Raw genomic sequence first — 16,162 nt, 5'->3', positions numbered from 1 at the left:
ATGGTTGACAAGCCAGGAGTCTGCACAGATCCCTGCTTGTCCTACCCTCACTTCCTGTTTTTGGACTCATCATAGAGACATGCATTAGCTGCAGGGACAAAAAAATTTTCACCCAAAAATATACACAATTTTTAACCAATGCATATTACAACTATACATATAATGGTATTATCTACATTATATAAAAAGTTTTTGTTGACGACGGGTAGTTTTTAATGATGTAATTGAATTAAAATCGTATGAATCACATAGAGGCAACTGGCCAAACAGGTCCTCCCAGTAATGGATACTGGGTAATTGTTTGACAACATTATTAAGGGTCAAACTATTTAGCAATGTACACACTATGACCCTGATTTACTAATGTCAACCCAACACTTTTTCTCGGGTTGTGCGACCAAATTTGTGTCGCAAAGCCCATGCGACACTTTGAGCGACACAATTTCCCGACACAAAATACCATCACTCAGTGTTTTTTAAACCCGTCAAAATGGGCGTGGTTAGCAGAAAAAGGGGTGTGTTCCAGGACAAAAAAAGAAAAAAAACACTGAGTATGATGAAAAACTCACAGGAGAACGTGTGAATTTTGCTTCACTACAACCCGACAGTTCTGAGCTGTCGGGAAATTACTCAAAACCGAGTGAATCCTACCCCCCATCATGGAACACTGTCTGTTCCATGTTGGGGGAAGTAGTACAGGGGCTGAGGGATTGATCGAACCGGTCCTCACTCTGAGACCTGATCCGATCAGAAGTTATTAAGCAGGGAAGCGGGTGGCATGCTCCGCTCCCCAGCGGTGTACTTTTACTTTCATTTTTAAATTCCCCACCGTGAGCCCTGAATGGCCAGTACTGAGGAGCCATTCGGGGCTCCCGTCGGGGTTCTCAAATAGAAGCGCTGCGATAGGGAAAGATATATATAAGAGTAGTGCAGTGAAAAAAAACTTATCCCCTATCCAAGTATAGGGGATAAATTATAGAACGCAGGGGGTCTGAGCGCTGGGACCCCTTATGATCTCCTGCACAGGGTCCCGGCAGTCGGCTGGAAGGGGGCATGCAGACTCCCGCACTGAGCGCTGGCCGACACGCTCCTCCATGTACCTCATAGAGATACATGGACAGGGTATGCCAGCCGCGGCTTCCTGCGGGGATCGGACGTCAGCTTCCAGCAAACTGCCGGGACCCCCCCCCCCCCCCGCGATCTATAACTTTATCCCCTATCCTTGGATAGGGGATAAGTTATTTTTCACTGCACTACTCTTTTAAGATGGGGGTCTAGAGGTCTTCTTAATTTTACTGTCAACAGCCGGAATATGGAATAACAAAGTGTCTTGGCTGAAGAGACCTGCGTGCGATTGAATGTGCGCCATTCATGTGACCCCCACATCCAGAGCTATTCTTTTACCCAGGGGCACATGGAATCTCTGTCGGAGTCTCCTAGACAATGGCATTTTGTGACTGTCTAGAAAATATAAAGACAATTTACTGCTCACACTTTATTTAGTCCCTAAGGCTTATTATAAATCACTCTCTTGTTTATATGTCTGAGTAAACAACTTGGGCATTTTCAGTCTTGCAAATCAATACAAGACCAGCTTTTCTCCACTTTTTGAAACTATTTGGTTTCATGTGCTTTTTTTTTTGTTTTATTTTTTTTTATGGGAAATTCATTTCTGCCATCAACACAATGCAACCAGTAGGCTTCCTGTTATATGTCACAACTTCAAAGCATAAAAAGAGCATAACATGGCGTGACTATAACATGTCTAGCACGGTAAGCTTCACTGCGGGACTTCAAAGTGAACATGTAATGTTTATGCAAAATACATACTAGACCAGTGTTTCCTAACCAGTGTGCCTCCAGCTGTTGCAAAACTACAGCCAACGGCTGTCCGGGCATTCCGGGAGTTGTAGTTTTGCAACAGCTGGAGGCACACTGGTCTAGATGTCTACATAAAAGAAGCCTATCACCAGACCGTGGTGGCTTTTTTGAGCATATCATTTGCATAATGTTTTCCCATGAAGCATTGTGTGAAAATAGGATATCTGATATACAAAAAATCCAAGGCACAAGATAAAATCCCTCTTTATCACGAATCCAATAAATACAGGCAAGGATGATTTCGTCTGACATGGCCTAATCCTCGTAATTTTCTGGCCACGTTGGCCGAAACGTTGAAGCCGTATTTTGCCAATTTTAATGGGTCTATAATAAAAAGGAATTTTTTCTTTTGAACATTAGTTTAGGCATGACCAGATCAAAGACCACCTCAAGGGAAGGGTCATATGACCAGATCAAAGACCACCCTGAGGGAAGCATGGAGACTTTCAGGTGGTGCATAAGACAAAACTACTGTCTGGATTAAGCTGGGTTCACATCACGTTTTTGCGATACTGTTTTCAATCCGTTTTTCTAAAGAAATCCGTATGGCAAAAAAAACGGATGGAACAGTATGGAAAAAAGTAAACCGTAAGCGTTTTTAAACAGTATACTGTTTTTAAAAGTGCATACAGTTCCGTCAGTTTTTATAGAAAAAAAAACCCATACGTTTTTGAAAATTTTGTCCATTTTTAATGGGGGGGGTCTTGGGTGGGGCCTTTAGGATTCAAATGCGCATGTGCAAAGTAAAAACGTATACGTTTTTCCCGTATGGAACCGTATACATGTGCGTTTCCCGTTGACGTCCATGTTAAAAAAACGTATGCGGTTGCAGTACGGTTTTTAAACCGGAGACAAAATTGTGGTCATACGCATACGTTTTTTTTAACATGGACGTCAATGGGAAACGCACATGTATACGGTTCCATACGGGAAAAACTTATACGTTTTTACTTTGCACATGTGCATTTGAATCCTAAAGTCCCCACCCAAGACCCCTCCCATTAAAAATGGACAAAATTTTCAAAAACGTATGGGTTTTTTTTTCTATAAAAATTGACGGAACTGTATGCACTTTTAAAAACAGTATACTGTTTAAAAACGCATACGGTTTACTTTTTTCCATACTGTTCCATTGGTTTTTTTGCCATACGGTTTTCTTTAGAAAAACGGATTGAAAACAGTATGGTAAAAACGTAGTATGAACCCAGCCTACACTAAGGGCATCTCTCTAGCCATCTTGAACCCTGCTTTATACTGTTAAGGAGCAGGGACCTGGGCAATACAAGAAAATGTCATAATTCTTGATGCATGTAGAGGTTAATGGGAGACTGGGGTCAGTGTTCTCAAGAATAGTAGTTGGACCTCCGAGATCTTGTGTGTCTGTTCCCAACTCTTGCAGGTGCATTTTGGCCTGGTGGGAAGGTTAATGGGGGCCCATCTCTTGGGCTAGAGAAAATACTTGTGCACGTTTTGGGTAGCAGGTTGCACCTTTATTATGCACATAAGGGGAGATTTATCAAAACCTGTGCAGAGGAAAAGTGGTGCAGTTACCTATAGCAACCAATCAGATTGCTTCTTTCATTTTGCCCAGGCCTCTATAAAAATGAAAGAAGCGATCTGATTGGTTGCTATGGGCAACTACACCACTCTTCCTCTGCACAGGTCTTGATAAATCTCCCCCATAGGTCATAGATTGCAGGTTCTCGGGCTATCAATAAAACAAAGAAAAAAAATTTATATGGCTAATGTATTATAGCTTTCTTAATTCGTGGGAAAATATGCAGATTTACTCATCCTCAGAAGCACTGAATTCAAATATGTCTCCATGCAAAAACTGTATCCCCATAGCTGGGTGTCCCAGGAGTCTTTTCCTTGAATTATTAGCCCAATCTCAATCCAAACAAGACCAATATGGGTCAATTGGATGAAAAAAAAAATAGAACAGTTTAATTTCACAGAAGTTATAGGGGTATTCCGCCCTTGGATTGGGGCTAAGATGTCTGATTACGGGGGTCTAATTATTTGACTTTTCTCTACTAATAAAGAAAAAAAATCTAATATAAGAGGAAGCTGACACTATACAACAGGAGAGGTCCCTCCCCCAATACAATGATCAAGCATTACCCAACATTTTTTAAGCCTCCTCCTTCATTGTGTTGTTTTAGTCCTTGATGGACGACTACATGTGCTTCTGTCAAGGTTTTTAAAAGAAGTTAAACAGGAACAATATGGGTCAACTGGATAAATAATATTAGTACAGTTTAAAGAAGTACTCCACCCTTAGACATCTTATCCTCTATCCAAAGGATAGGTGATAAGATGACTGATTGCGGGGGTCCCACCATTGGGACCCCCGTTATCCACGTGCAGCACCCGGCATTATGTATGTATGTGTATGTGTGTATATATATATATATATATATATATATATATATATATATATATGTATATATATATATATATATATATATATATATATATAGCTGCTCCAGTCTTGGAAACTCTGGCCTGCCGAGATGGAGACGTGAGGTCATGCCACACCCCCTTGTGACTTCACACCACGTCCCCTCTATTCATGTCTATGGGAGGGGGCATGATGGGGAGAATGACAGGTGCTGCACAGAGATCTCAGGATCCCGAGGATATATAGGGGATAAGATGTCTATCGGCGGGATCCCGTGATCTCCTTGCAGCCCCTGGCTTTCTCCCCATCATGCCCCCTCCCATAGACATGAATAGAGGGGACATGGTGTGAGGTCACGAGAGGGCGTGGCATGACATCACGTCTCCGTCGGCCAGAGTTTCCAAGACTGGAGCGGCACCCAACACATAATGCCGGGTGCTGCACATGGTTAACAGGGTCCCCAGTGGTGGGACCCCCGCAATCAGGCATCTTATCACTTATCCTTTAGATAGAAGATAAGATGTCTAAGGGTGGAGTACTCCTTTAAACTGTAACTAATATTATTTATCCAGTTGACCCATATTGGTCTTGTTTAACTTCTTTTAAAAACCTTGACAGAAGCACATGTAGTTCTCCATCAAGGACTAAAACAACACAATGAAGGAGGAGGCTTAAAAAATGTTGGGTAATGCTTGGTCATTGTATTGGGGGAGGGACCTCTCCTGTATAGCATCAGGTTCCTCTTATATTAGATTTTTTTTAATTTTTATTACTAGAGATAAGTAAAAGAATTATACTTGTCCCGGAACCAGGAGGAGGTAATTCACATTTCTATGTTGGGTGATATGGCTTTGATCTATACTTAAACATTATCTCATTTTTAATTTCCATGAATCTCCAGAAAAATAAGAACAGCTCAACAGGAAGGACATGTGGTCCTCATGCACGAGAAGGGAAGAAGTCAGGACATCCAGAGTATCTAACTGAGAAATCAAAAGCAGCAAAGACCATGAAGACAGCTAAATAACCAATAATGACTATTAACGACGGCCCCTAGTGGAGGGACAACCATCAATCTGTTCCAGATTTCCTACTAAAGTACTTTGTAACATGGAAACAGTATCTTTGAAGACCATGGGTAAATCTCATGTAGAACATCTGTAGGCCCTAGTTAGCCGTTGTATAATATTAGCATATATGAAGAACAAATTCACACCTGCACTCACCGCAAGGGTACCGCAACTCCGACCTCACTCGTCCACTGCCTCCAAACAACGACCGGGCATCTCAGATGTGGAGCGCTCAGAAAAGGCGACTGCCGTCGGTTTCACGCAATCACTATGCGCTTCATCCGGCCTCTGAAGAGGCCGGATGAAGCGCATAGTGATTGCGTTAAACAGCATAGTGATTGCGTGAAACCGCCGGCAGTTGCCTTTTCTGAGCACTCCACATCTGAGATGCCCGGTCGTTGTTTGGAGGCACTGGACGAGTGAGGCCGGATGAAGCGCATAGTGATTGCGTGAAACCGCCGGCAGTCGCCTTTTCTGAGCGCTCCACATCTGAGATGCCCGGTCGTTGTTTGGAGGCACTGGACGAGTGAGGCCGGATGAAGCGCATAGTGATTGCGTGAAACCGCCGGCAGTCGCCTTTTCTGAGCGCTCCACATCTGAGATGCCCAGTCGTTGTTTGGAGGCACTGGACGAGTGAGGCCGTAGTTGCGGCACCCTTGCGGTGAGTGCAGGTGTGAATTTGTTCTTCATATATGCTATTCTTTGACTGTTACCTGTTTCACCTAGCACCGCCGATGGGACCGATTTGTACAAGTATACCCATTTGATGTATACCTCCAGCGTGTATCCTTTTCAGAATAGACCCTACGTTTGCTAGTAGTGCCACTCTTTCCTATCTCTGCAACTGTTCGTTGTATAATATTGTTGATCTATTTGTGTCAAAGATATGAAACATTTTCTTGAAATAAAAAAATGTATTGTTAGTAAATGGTTAACAAGGAGTTCAATTAACTTACAACTGGTCCAAGACCGCCAGGAGGTCCTAGAGGTCCTTCTTCTCCCTGTCAAATAAAAATATGAATGAAAAGGGTAACACTGAAAGATTCTAGCCAAGGTCCAACAGTACAACATTTTGGGTAAGGGCAGACTTTACCAGATAAGGACCCTCAGGGCTTAAAGGGTACTCCGCTGCCCCATCGTTCGGAACATATTTTTTTGTTCCGAACGCTGGGTGCAGGCGGCGGGGGTCGTGACATCATGCCCCCTTGTGATGTTACGCCATGCCCACGTCCGTCACGCCCCCTCCCATAGACCTGCATTGAGGCGGCATGGTGTGACGTCACGAGGGGTGTGGCCATGACATCACGACCCCTGCCGCCTGCACCCAGCATTCATTTAAGTTTGCTATGGGGATTTGCTCCTACTCTGAACAGTTCCTGACATGGACAGAGGTGTCAGCAGAGAGCACTGTGGTCAAACAGAAAAGATCTACACAACTTCCTCTGGAGCATACAGCAGCTGATAAGTACTGGAAGGATTATGATTTTTGAATAGAAGTAATTTACAAATCTGTTTAAGTTTCTTGCACCAGTTAATTTAAAAAAAAATTTTCCACAGGACTACCCCTTTAAAGGGAACCAATCATCCGATTTTACCCTATATAACGCTTAACAAAGCGTTATAGTGGGTAAAATCTTTACCCTCGCCATCCCTGGGGGACGTTCCTGCCTGCGGGGATGGTGAGGATATGAATTTATAAACTGCTCCACGCCACACCTGTAAGTAGTCCCCAGGACGGGGAGCTCCTCTCATCTAGTCCCGTATTTTTGTCCAGCAGCGACACCCCCCTCCGCTTGATTGACGGGCCGCGTCCTCACTCTGCTCCGTCTGTTCAGTGGGTTCATATCCTCACCATCCCCGCAGGCAGGAACGTTCCCCGGGGATGGTGAGGATAAAGATTTTACCCTATATAACGCTTTGCCAAGAATTATATAGGGTAAAATCTGATGATCGGTTCACTTTAAGGCTGTTTGGTGTAAATTTTAATTGAGAAATACCAAAGGCGGGTTAAAGGGATTATCCAGGAAAAACTTTTTATATATATATCAACTGGCTCCAAAAAGTTAAACAGATTTGTAAATTACTTCTATTAAAAAATCGTAATCCTTTCAGTACTTATGAGCTGCTGAAGTTGAGTTGTTCTTTTCTGTCTAAGTGCTCTCTGATTACACCTGTCTCGGGAACCGCCCAGTTTAGAAGCAAATCCCCATAGCAAACCTCTTCTAAACTGGGCGGTTCCCGAGACAAGCAGAGATGTCAGCAGAGAGCACTGTTGCCAGACAGAAAACAACAACAACTCAACTTCAGCAGCTGATAATTATTGAAAGGATTAAGATTTTTTTAATAGAAGTAATTTACAAATCTGTTTAACTTTCTCGGAGCCAGTTGATATATAAAAAAAAGTTTTTTCCTGGAATACCCCTTTAAGACTGATGAAGACTCTCTGCCACTGCCCTTATGGCCCTATTAGCACAAGCCCTGTTACAAACAAGCACCAATCTTGTTGATTACAGAGCCTAGAGATGAGCGAACTTACAGTAAATTCGATTCGTCACGAACTTCTCGGCTTGGCAGTTGATGACTTTTCCTGCGTAAATTAGTTCAGCCTTCAGGTGCTCCGGTGGGCTGGAAAAGGTGGATACATTCCTAGGAAAGAGTCAGTATCCACCTTTTCCAGCCCACCGGAGCACCGGAAAGCTGAACTAATTTATGCAGGCAAAGTCATCAACTGCCGAGCCGAGAAGTTTGTGACGAATCAAATTTACTGTAAGTTCGCTCATCTCTAACAGAGCCTACAAGGCTTGAGCCTTAGGCAGGGAGGGTCGCACTAATGAGTGCTGGATTATTTTGATGACAGTAAAGGACATTGTAATGTAGTGTTTTGCATGCTGGGGGTTGCACTTTTGCAACAGCTGGAGCTACCCTGGTTGGAAAACACTGCTGTAACAACATTTTTTGGGGGTAAACAGGTGGACTTACCTCTGCACCTTTTGGACCTTGGGGACCCGGAGGTCCTCTGTCTCCAATAAGACCCTAAAAAAAAGAAATACTCATTACCACGGGCTTTTACCTCTCAGTTATGAACATCCACAGCTTACACTGAGCAATGTCCTCAGGAACTGGCAGATGTTCGGTACTTTAATACAGTTTGGAAAAATGCCATGGAAAATACACCTATTTTGGCAGGGGTGTAGGTGTAAATGAGAGGGCAAACATATCGTACACAGGTTTCAAGTAACAAAACTTTTACCTTTGGTCCTTCAGGTCCATTTAACCCTGGCAAGCCAATGTCTCCTGGAAACCCCTAGGTTCATAAACATACAAAAAAAAAAACATGTAAAGTTGAAAAAGAAAAAAGGTAAAAAGTAGTATTAAGTAAAAGTAAGTTTAGCAACAGGGCCGGCTCCACCTATAGGCAAAATAGGCAGCTGTCTAGAGCGCCCTCTTAATGAAGGCGCCGTTCTGCCCTCCGCAAGAGAGTAATTTCTCCAGGTCCTGTCAGCAGTTAAGCTCTCACCCCAGTAGTAAGGTGATTACAAGAGGAGTTGATTTGTTACAGTGTGTCACCCCAGTAGTAAGGGGATTACATGAGGAGGAGGTTTGTTACAGTGTGTCACCCCGATAGAAAGGAGATTACATGAGCAGTGGGTTTGTTACAGTTTGTCACCCCAGTAGTAAGGAGATTACATGAAGAGGATGTTTGTTACAGTGTGTCACCCCAGTAGTAAGGAGATTACATGAAGAGGATGTTTGTTACAGTGTGTCACCCCAGTAGTAAGGTGATTACATGAGGAGGAGGTATGTTACAGTGTGTCACCCCAGTAGTAAGGAGATTATATGAGGAGGGGCTTTGTTGCAGTGTGTCACCCCAGTAGTAAGGAGATTACATGAGCAGGAGGTTTGTTACAGTGTGTCACCCCAGTAGTAAGGAGATTACATGAGGAAAGGGTTTGTTACAGTGTGTCATCCCAGTAGTAAGGAGATTACATGAGGAGGAGGTTTGTTACCGTGAGTCATCCCAGTAGTAAGGTAATTACATGAGGAGGAGGTTTGAACGTTCTTTTGGGTTTAGTAATGTAAACAGGACCTACATGCTGCATAATTTTCTTTCTAAGTATATTTGGACAGCAGTAACAGGTCCACTTTTCGGAGACAAAGTTCCATTTCCCCAGCATAAAGAAAGCTGGCCAGAGCCATCGTAAGGCTATGTTCACACGGCATAATTTCTGCTATCCCGCTCAGAAAAGCACACTGCAGATTTTTCGGAATTTTTGGGCTTTTCAGGATTCCATTAATTTCAATGGGGCTCTGAATGGAATTTTGCATAATTTGAAGACATGTCTTATAATTTAGCAGAATCAGAATGCGGAAATTCCACTGTGTGAATGGGACAGTGGAATCCCCATTGAAGATAATGTACACTTAAATTTGCAGAATTTCCAAGCAGAATTTTTCTTCTGCGGAATTCCGCTCGGAAATTCTGCTGTGTAAACATTATGGGAAGCCTAGGAGCTGACTGCAGTAAAGGGGCACTCCAGAGAAAACCTTTTATCTACTCCTGCCAATAGGACGGATAAGCGGTGGGTGCTTTGGATGCTGGCTGGCTATTAACTTTCTTGCAGCGGGCAGAGCAGCTCCCCCATCAAGAGGGCGCTCTAGGCAGCTGCCTATTTTGCCTATAGGCAGAACCGTCCCTGTCTATCCATTATTGTAGGAATAATAAGTATCCTGTAGCTGTATGCCCCCTGTCTAGTTCAAGTAATCTGTGACAGCCCATCCAAAGTCATTTGTGGATTTGGAGCCAGAAATAAAGAATTGTTGGGCATGTTTACAGGTCACCGCCATAATTTTATCAGCAGGTTAGAACCTTGGGAAAAAGATGCATGGGAAAATAAGCAAACATAGGGTTTGCAGCCAGTATCACTACGCCAATACCAACTTTTTCAAGTGTGGAAATAAGCAAATCAACATGACCCGGGAGGGGAACTTGGCTGAATGAAACTAATCAGGGATATTTTAAGTAATGTAAACTATATTGATGTGCACATGTTTGACATACGCCGGGATATCAGTGGATTATTTAAACAAAGACCCATAAGCTCTCATACATCCCATCCATCAATGCTGTGACGGGACATGGAATGAAGCCCCAGGACTGTGCTCGCACTTCATCACCCCACATTTGGTGTGTCTCTAGTGACGTCCCTTGGGGACTGAAACAGTACCATATTATATATAGTGATTTAGAACAGAAAATGCCCCCCCAACCCCATGTACGTTGTATAGAAGATTCCCAGTGGATCCCATGCATGTCTGTCAGCATATGTTGGCTGTTTAACTGCATTTTATAATTATATTTTTTAAAGTAACATATTGTACCTTATAACCTGCTATTATAAGCTTAGGAAGGGGGCGATTTCAGTATTTTTTGTTATATATAGGATGTGGTGCAATTTCCACCCAAAAAAGGGCTTACATGATTTGCAACACAATTTCAATGTGGACAACTACACGAAAGAGCAAAAAAATGCAGCATATCATTAAAGGGGTACTCCTCTGGAAAACATTTTTTTTTAAATCAACTGGTGCCAGAAAGTTAAACAGATTTGTAAATTATTATTATATATTCTATTTAAAAATCTTAATCCTTCAAGTACTTATCAGCTGCTGTATGTTCCACAGGAAGTTCTTTTCTTTTTGAATTTCCATTCTGCCTGACAACAGTGCTCTCTGCTGACACATCTGTCCAATTTAGGAACTGTCCAGTGTAGGTGCAAATCCCCATAGTAAACCTCTCCTGCTCCGGACAGTTCCTAAAATGGACAGGGGTGTCAGCAGAGAGCACTGTGGTCAGACAGAAAGGAAATAAAATTAAAAAAAGAACTTCCTGTGGAACATACAGAAGCTGATAAGTACTGGAAGGATTAAGATTTTTTAATAGAAGTAATTTGCAAATCTGTTTAACTTTCTGGCACCAGTTGATTTAACAAAAAATGTTTTCCAGGGGAGTACCCATTTAAAACCGATCTAACACAGATACCTGCCGATAGCAAACACAGATACCTGCCGATAGCAAACACAGATACCTGCCATGCAAAGAGGCTGACACCACAACACTTATATGCACCCCAATGTATGTTTCACTTACGGGCCTCGTCAGGGGGGGGGGGGGGCGTGACGTCCCCTAACGAAGCCCCTAAGCGCAACATATGTGGTGGTACATACAGGTGTTGTGGTGTGTGGCTGTTATATGTATCCCATCGTACCTTTCGCTTACGGGCTTCGTCAGGGGATGTCACGCTCCCTGACGAAGCCCGTAAGTGAAACGTACGATGGGATACGTATACGTATTGTGGTGTTAGGCTGTCAAGGCAGGTATCTGTGTTTGCTATCTAGATTGGTTTTAAAGGGGTACTCCGGTGGAAAACTTTTTTTTTAAATCAATTGGTGACAGAAAGTTAAACAGTTTTGTAAATGACTTCTATTAAAAAATCAGTACTTTTTAGCAGCTGTATTCTATTGAGGAAATTCTTTTCTTTTTGAATTTCTTTTTTGTCTTGTCCACAGTGTTCTCTGCTGACACCTGATGCCCGTATCAGGAACTGTCCAGAGCAGGAGAAAAATCCCCATTGCAAACCTATGCTGCTCTGGACAGTTCCTGACACGGACAGAGGTGTCAGCAGAGAGCACTGTGGACAAGACAAAAAAGAAATTAAAAAAAAAAAAAAATTTCCTCTGTAGCATACAGCTGCTAAAAAATACTGGAAGGGGACAGATTTGTTAATAGAAGTAATTTACAAATCTGTTTAACTTTCTGGCACCAGTTGATTAAAAAAAAAAAAGTTTTCCACCAGAGTACCCCTTTACGGATATGCTGCATGATTTGCCCTTTATGTAGTTGTCTAGTTCCTCTGTCTTATTCGGTACATGTGTCTGATATTCCTTTGTGACATTTTACTTTAATTATGCATTGCTTTTATGCCTGTTCTCACGTAGTTCTGTGTTAAACAACCTGTCATCGTCACCTTACTTTCTGTCTGTTTAGTCTTTGTGCCATTTCCTCTGTCTATGCTTTTTAATTGAAAAATAAAGTTTGTACCTTTGATATATTCCTAGCGACTCGTTCTTTTTTTTGTTAGGGTTTATGTATTTATGTGATCCAGTTTCGGCCCTATTCAGAGCCGACATTTGTGTGTGGAGTAAACATTTTCATGGTGTTTTAGACACTTTTTGCCTTACTTGACAAGGTGGTGGGGGCTTACTGGGAGCTGGCCGTGGCTTCACTTTAAAGAGAGGTGGCTTAAATGTGTAATTTTGTGTAAAATTTTAATTTTGGTGAACATTTTTGGCACAAAAGTAAACCAACTAATAGATGGTGTAAACATTAAGAAAAGACGATGATGACGTGACCGTGGATATTATATATAACTGCAATGTTTACCTCTGGCCCAGGGGGGCCCGGCAATCCCTGTGGTCCCCGATCTCCAATCTTTCCCTAAAATACAAAAAAAATTTAAAGAAATTACGAATGTGTTATCAGAAAATGACCTATTGTTTAAATCAAGTTTTTATGTAAAGACATTTTTTTTTCCTACTTATTAATTTTATTATCTATAATATAAAATAATACAAAAAATCTGACAGTTTTCACTTGCACCACCAGGCCTAAAACTAAGCCGAGACTTCCTGTTCTGTCTGTGATGATAAGGAAGAGGCTGCAGGAAAGTGATCTTTACAGCATTACAGTGAAAGGTGACACCAATAGACAGCGAAATAGATGATGTTCACAGCTCAGCCTCGCCCCTCCCTGAGGAACGACCTCTGCACAGGTCACAGAGCATGCGTAAAAGGCTGCACCATACAAAGAATAAGGTCTGGATATGTTCATTGTGTCTACTATATGTCCATGGGGCTTGCCATAAAGCATATCACTATATTCTGTTAAAAACAGCTGATGCATGATGGCTGCCCCCATAATAACCTACAAAAAATGAAATTAATATGTTTTACTATCTGGCTCAAATCAGTAAAATAAAACTGCAATTGTGGTTGCATTACTCCTCTGTTAAAGAAACAGCATATCAAGAGCATTATAGCAGGACAGCATACAATAGCCCTTCTCTCATCCCTTGTGAGTCCCAGGCTAATAACTTTATTGACATTCTCCTTTGGGGAAACCCCCTCCTGAATAAGCCCTCTAATTAGGGATTCACTAAAACGTAACTTTTATTAAATAATAATGTAATTAAATCATAGAAAACACATGTGAAGTTAAAATTCTCAGTGCTGCTCCCCTGCTACCGATAGTATATAGGGAGTTTTTTTAAATTGGATAGGTAGTCCCCCAGTATTGGAAGTCTCTCACACTTTCCTAATAGTTCTGTGCTTAATGCACTTTCACTGGGCAACCAACCATTGGATCCCATTGTATGCATCTCTCTTAATACCTCTCTGATAACAATGCTATCCAATTCTGGGAGGTCTCTCACTTGCCTCCCCTCTATATAGTGGCTATTGCGCTACTTGGATGCATATATATGTTATCAACTCCTTATTTGCTCTATTATTCTGTGGCAGATTGGTAGCACTAGCTAAAATCCTAACTACAGTCTCCCTGACGTTTCACCATAACCTGGCTTTGTAAAGGGTTATTGAGCCAGGTTACGGCGAAAGGTGTGAGAGACCTCCAATACTGGGGGACTACCTATCCAATTGAAAAAACTCCCTATATACTATCGATAGCAAGTGAGCAGCACTGAGAATTTTAACTTCACATGTGTTTTCTATGATTTAATAACATTATTATTTAATAAAAGTTATGTTTTAGTGAATCCCTAATTAGAGGGCTTATTCAGGAGAAAGTTTCCCCAAAGGACGATGTCAATAGCATACAATAGCGACTAGGAATGTCTGAGATTAAGACACAAGATGACACCCGGCTGACTGATGGGGCAGAGAGTTAAAGATTCCCTCACTTGGGAACCCACCAATTGGCACTATAGGAAAGAACTGTACACTGATTCTTTAATTAAACAGCTCCAAGCCTTAAAGGGGTACTCCGCCCCTAGACATCTTATCCCCTATCCAAAGGATAGGGGATAAGATGTCTGATTGCGGGGGTCCCACCGCTGGGGACACCCGCGATCTCGGCTGCGGCACCCCAGACATCAAGTGCACGGAGCGAACTTCGCTCCATGCCGGATGACTGGCAATACAGGGCAGAGGCTTGTGATGTCACGTCACGCCCCACTTATGAGGTTGTGGCCACCCCCCCCTCAATGCAAGTCTATGGGAGGCGTCACACCCCGACCCATAGACTTGCATTGATGGGCGTGGCCGTGACGCCACGAGCGGGGCATGGCCGAGGCGTCACGAGTCTCCAGTGCTGCACCCGACGCTCTAAACGAATGCCGGGTGCAGCTGGGAAATCGTGAGGGTCCCCTGTGGGGGGACCCCCACGACCAGTCATCTTATCCCCTATCTTATGGATAGGGGATAAGATGTCTAGGGGTGGAGTACCCCTTTAAAGAAGCACTACGGGTTGTTGTTGTTTTTTCATGCTATCACTAGTCCTACATCGCCATCTGTTTTATTTATGTGGAAATTAAGGCTTCTTTAACACATACAAAATGTGTATTTTTACAAATCTCCTGTTTGCTTATGTAACATCTGGATGCTACAATTTTTAATTGCAACAAGAAACAAAAATGACGATAAAACTACAGAAGTGAGTTTTATGTGAACCTAAAAAAGTTGAAAAAAGATTGTAAAGTCTAATGTAAATAAAGAAATCTTATATATTCTTAGTTCAATCAAGCATGCATGTATTGTGAATGGTAATTAGGAGAAGGCTGCTTCCAGACACCTCTAGCAGCAGCTTATCTATCAAAGAAGGAAAGGATTGTGCACATTGTACTCAAACTTTCCTGGTCCTAGTCTCCCCTGACACCTGCCATCAGGGGTGGAGAGGTCTCCATACACATTATAAAGAGACAGTTTTCTTCCTTCTGGAGGACAACTAATTTGCACACTTTTACCATAGAGCAGTGGTCTTCAAACAGTGGACCTCCAGTTGTTGCAAAACTACAATTCCCAGCATGCTAGGACAGCCAACATCTGGAGGTCCACAGTCCGACAGGCGAGGTTAGGAAAGAAAGTTGTCAAAGTAACTTGTGTAGAGTAAAATTCACCAGACTTGGTCGTATGACTAATTGACTTGTGTGTGCAAGCACAAACTTTTGTTGTTTCAGGTTCTATAGTAACCTTCAAGCACAGTACATGACGGACTGGTCAAGAAAAGTTTTTGCAGTAACCAAGCTAGTAAGTGTTGTGCCCGGCTTCGGCCGAGAGACTCCTTAGGTACAGGAGAATTGACCTGAGCTCTTAGCTAATGAACTGTATAGTGTATTTGGACTGCTGAGCAATACATGGACAGTCATGTAAATATTCCAAAGTAATATATTTTTGTTGCTAATATGTACAAGAAAAAAAACCAAAGGGTTATGGTCTTGTACTGAAATGTTTATGGTCCTGCGTTATAACTGTTATGGTCTAATAAAATGTATATAAGTTGTTGTACACAAAAAGTCATAGTGTACCGTATTCTCTGATGTCTGGTAGTTTTCTTGGAGGGGTTGTCCTGAACCAATAGGGAGAAGCAACATTTCACCCCAACAGTAAAGTTGTGTACTACAAAGTCATCAGTACACCTAAAGTACACATAAAGTACACCTAAAGTCATGTACAGTAGGACTGTAACACTCACAACCACACAGTCCACACAAATGTCGTATGTTTCAAATGTCAA

General features: G+C 42.3%; 1 protein-coding gene across 2 annotated transcripts in view; it reads right to left on the bottom strand.

Moving 5' to 3' along the window:
• The window catches only part of COL24A1 (collagen type XXIV alpha 1 chain), a 294,542-nt gene that overhangs the window by 116,292 nt on the left and 162,088 nt on the right, over positions 1 to 16,162 (bottom strand). For both annotated transcript variants that reach the window (XR_008846625.1, XM_056532502.1), the window contains exons 19-22: positions 12,797 to 12,850; positions 8,606 to 8,659; positions 8,335 to 8,388; positions 6,312 to 6,356 (exon numbers count right to left, since the gene is read on the bottom strand). Coding sequence is in view for 1 of the 2 variants with exons in the window: in XM_056532502.1 (XP_056388477.1) it covers positions 6,312 to 6,356; positions 8,335 to 8,388; positions 8,606 to 8,659; positions 12,797 to 12,850 (207 nt within the window). In the remaining variant the exon portion in view is untranslated. The remainder of the gene's footprint in view (positions 1 to 6,311; positions 6,357 to 8,334; positions 8,389 to 8,605; positions 8,660 to 12,796; positions 12,851 to 16,162) is intronic.

This window comes from Hyla sarda, chromosome 7 (assembly GCF_029499605.1).
Source record: "Hyla sarda isolate aHylSar1 chromosome 7, aHylSar1.hap1, whole genome shotgun sequence".
In the NCBI taxonomy this organism is placed as follows: Eukaryota; Metazoa; Chordata; class Amphibia; order Anura; family Hylidae; genus Hyla; species Hyla sarda.
This window is presented reverse-complemented; position numbering and strand designations above follow the sequence as displayed.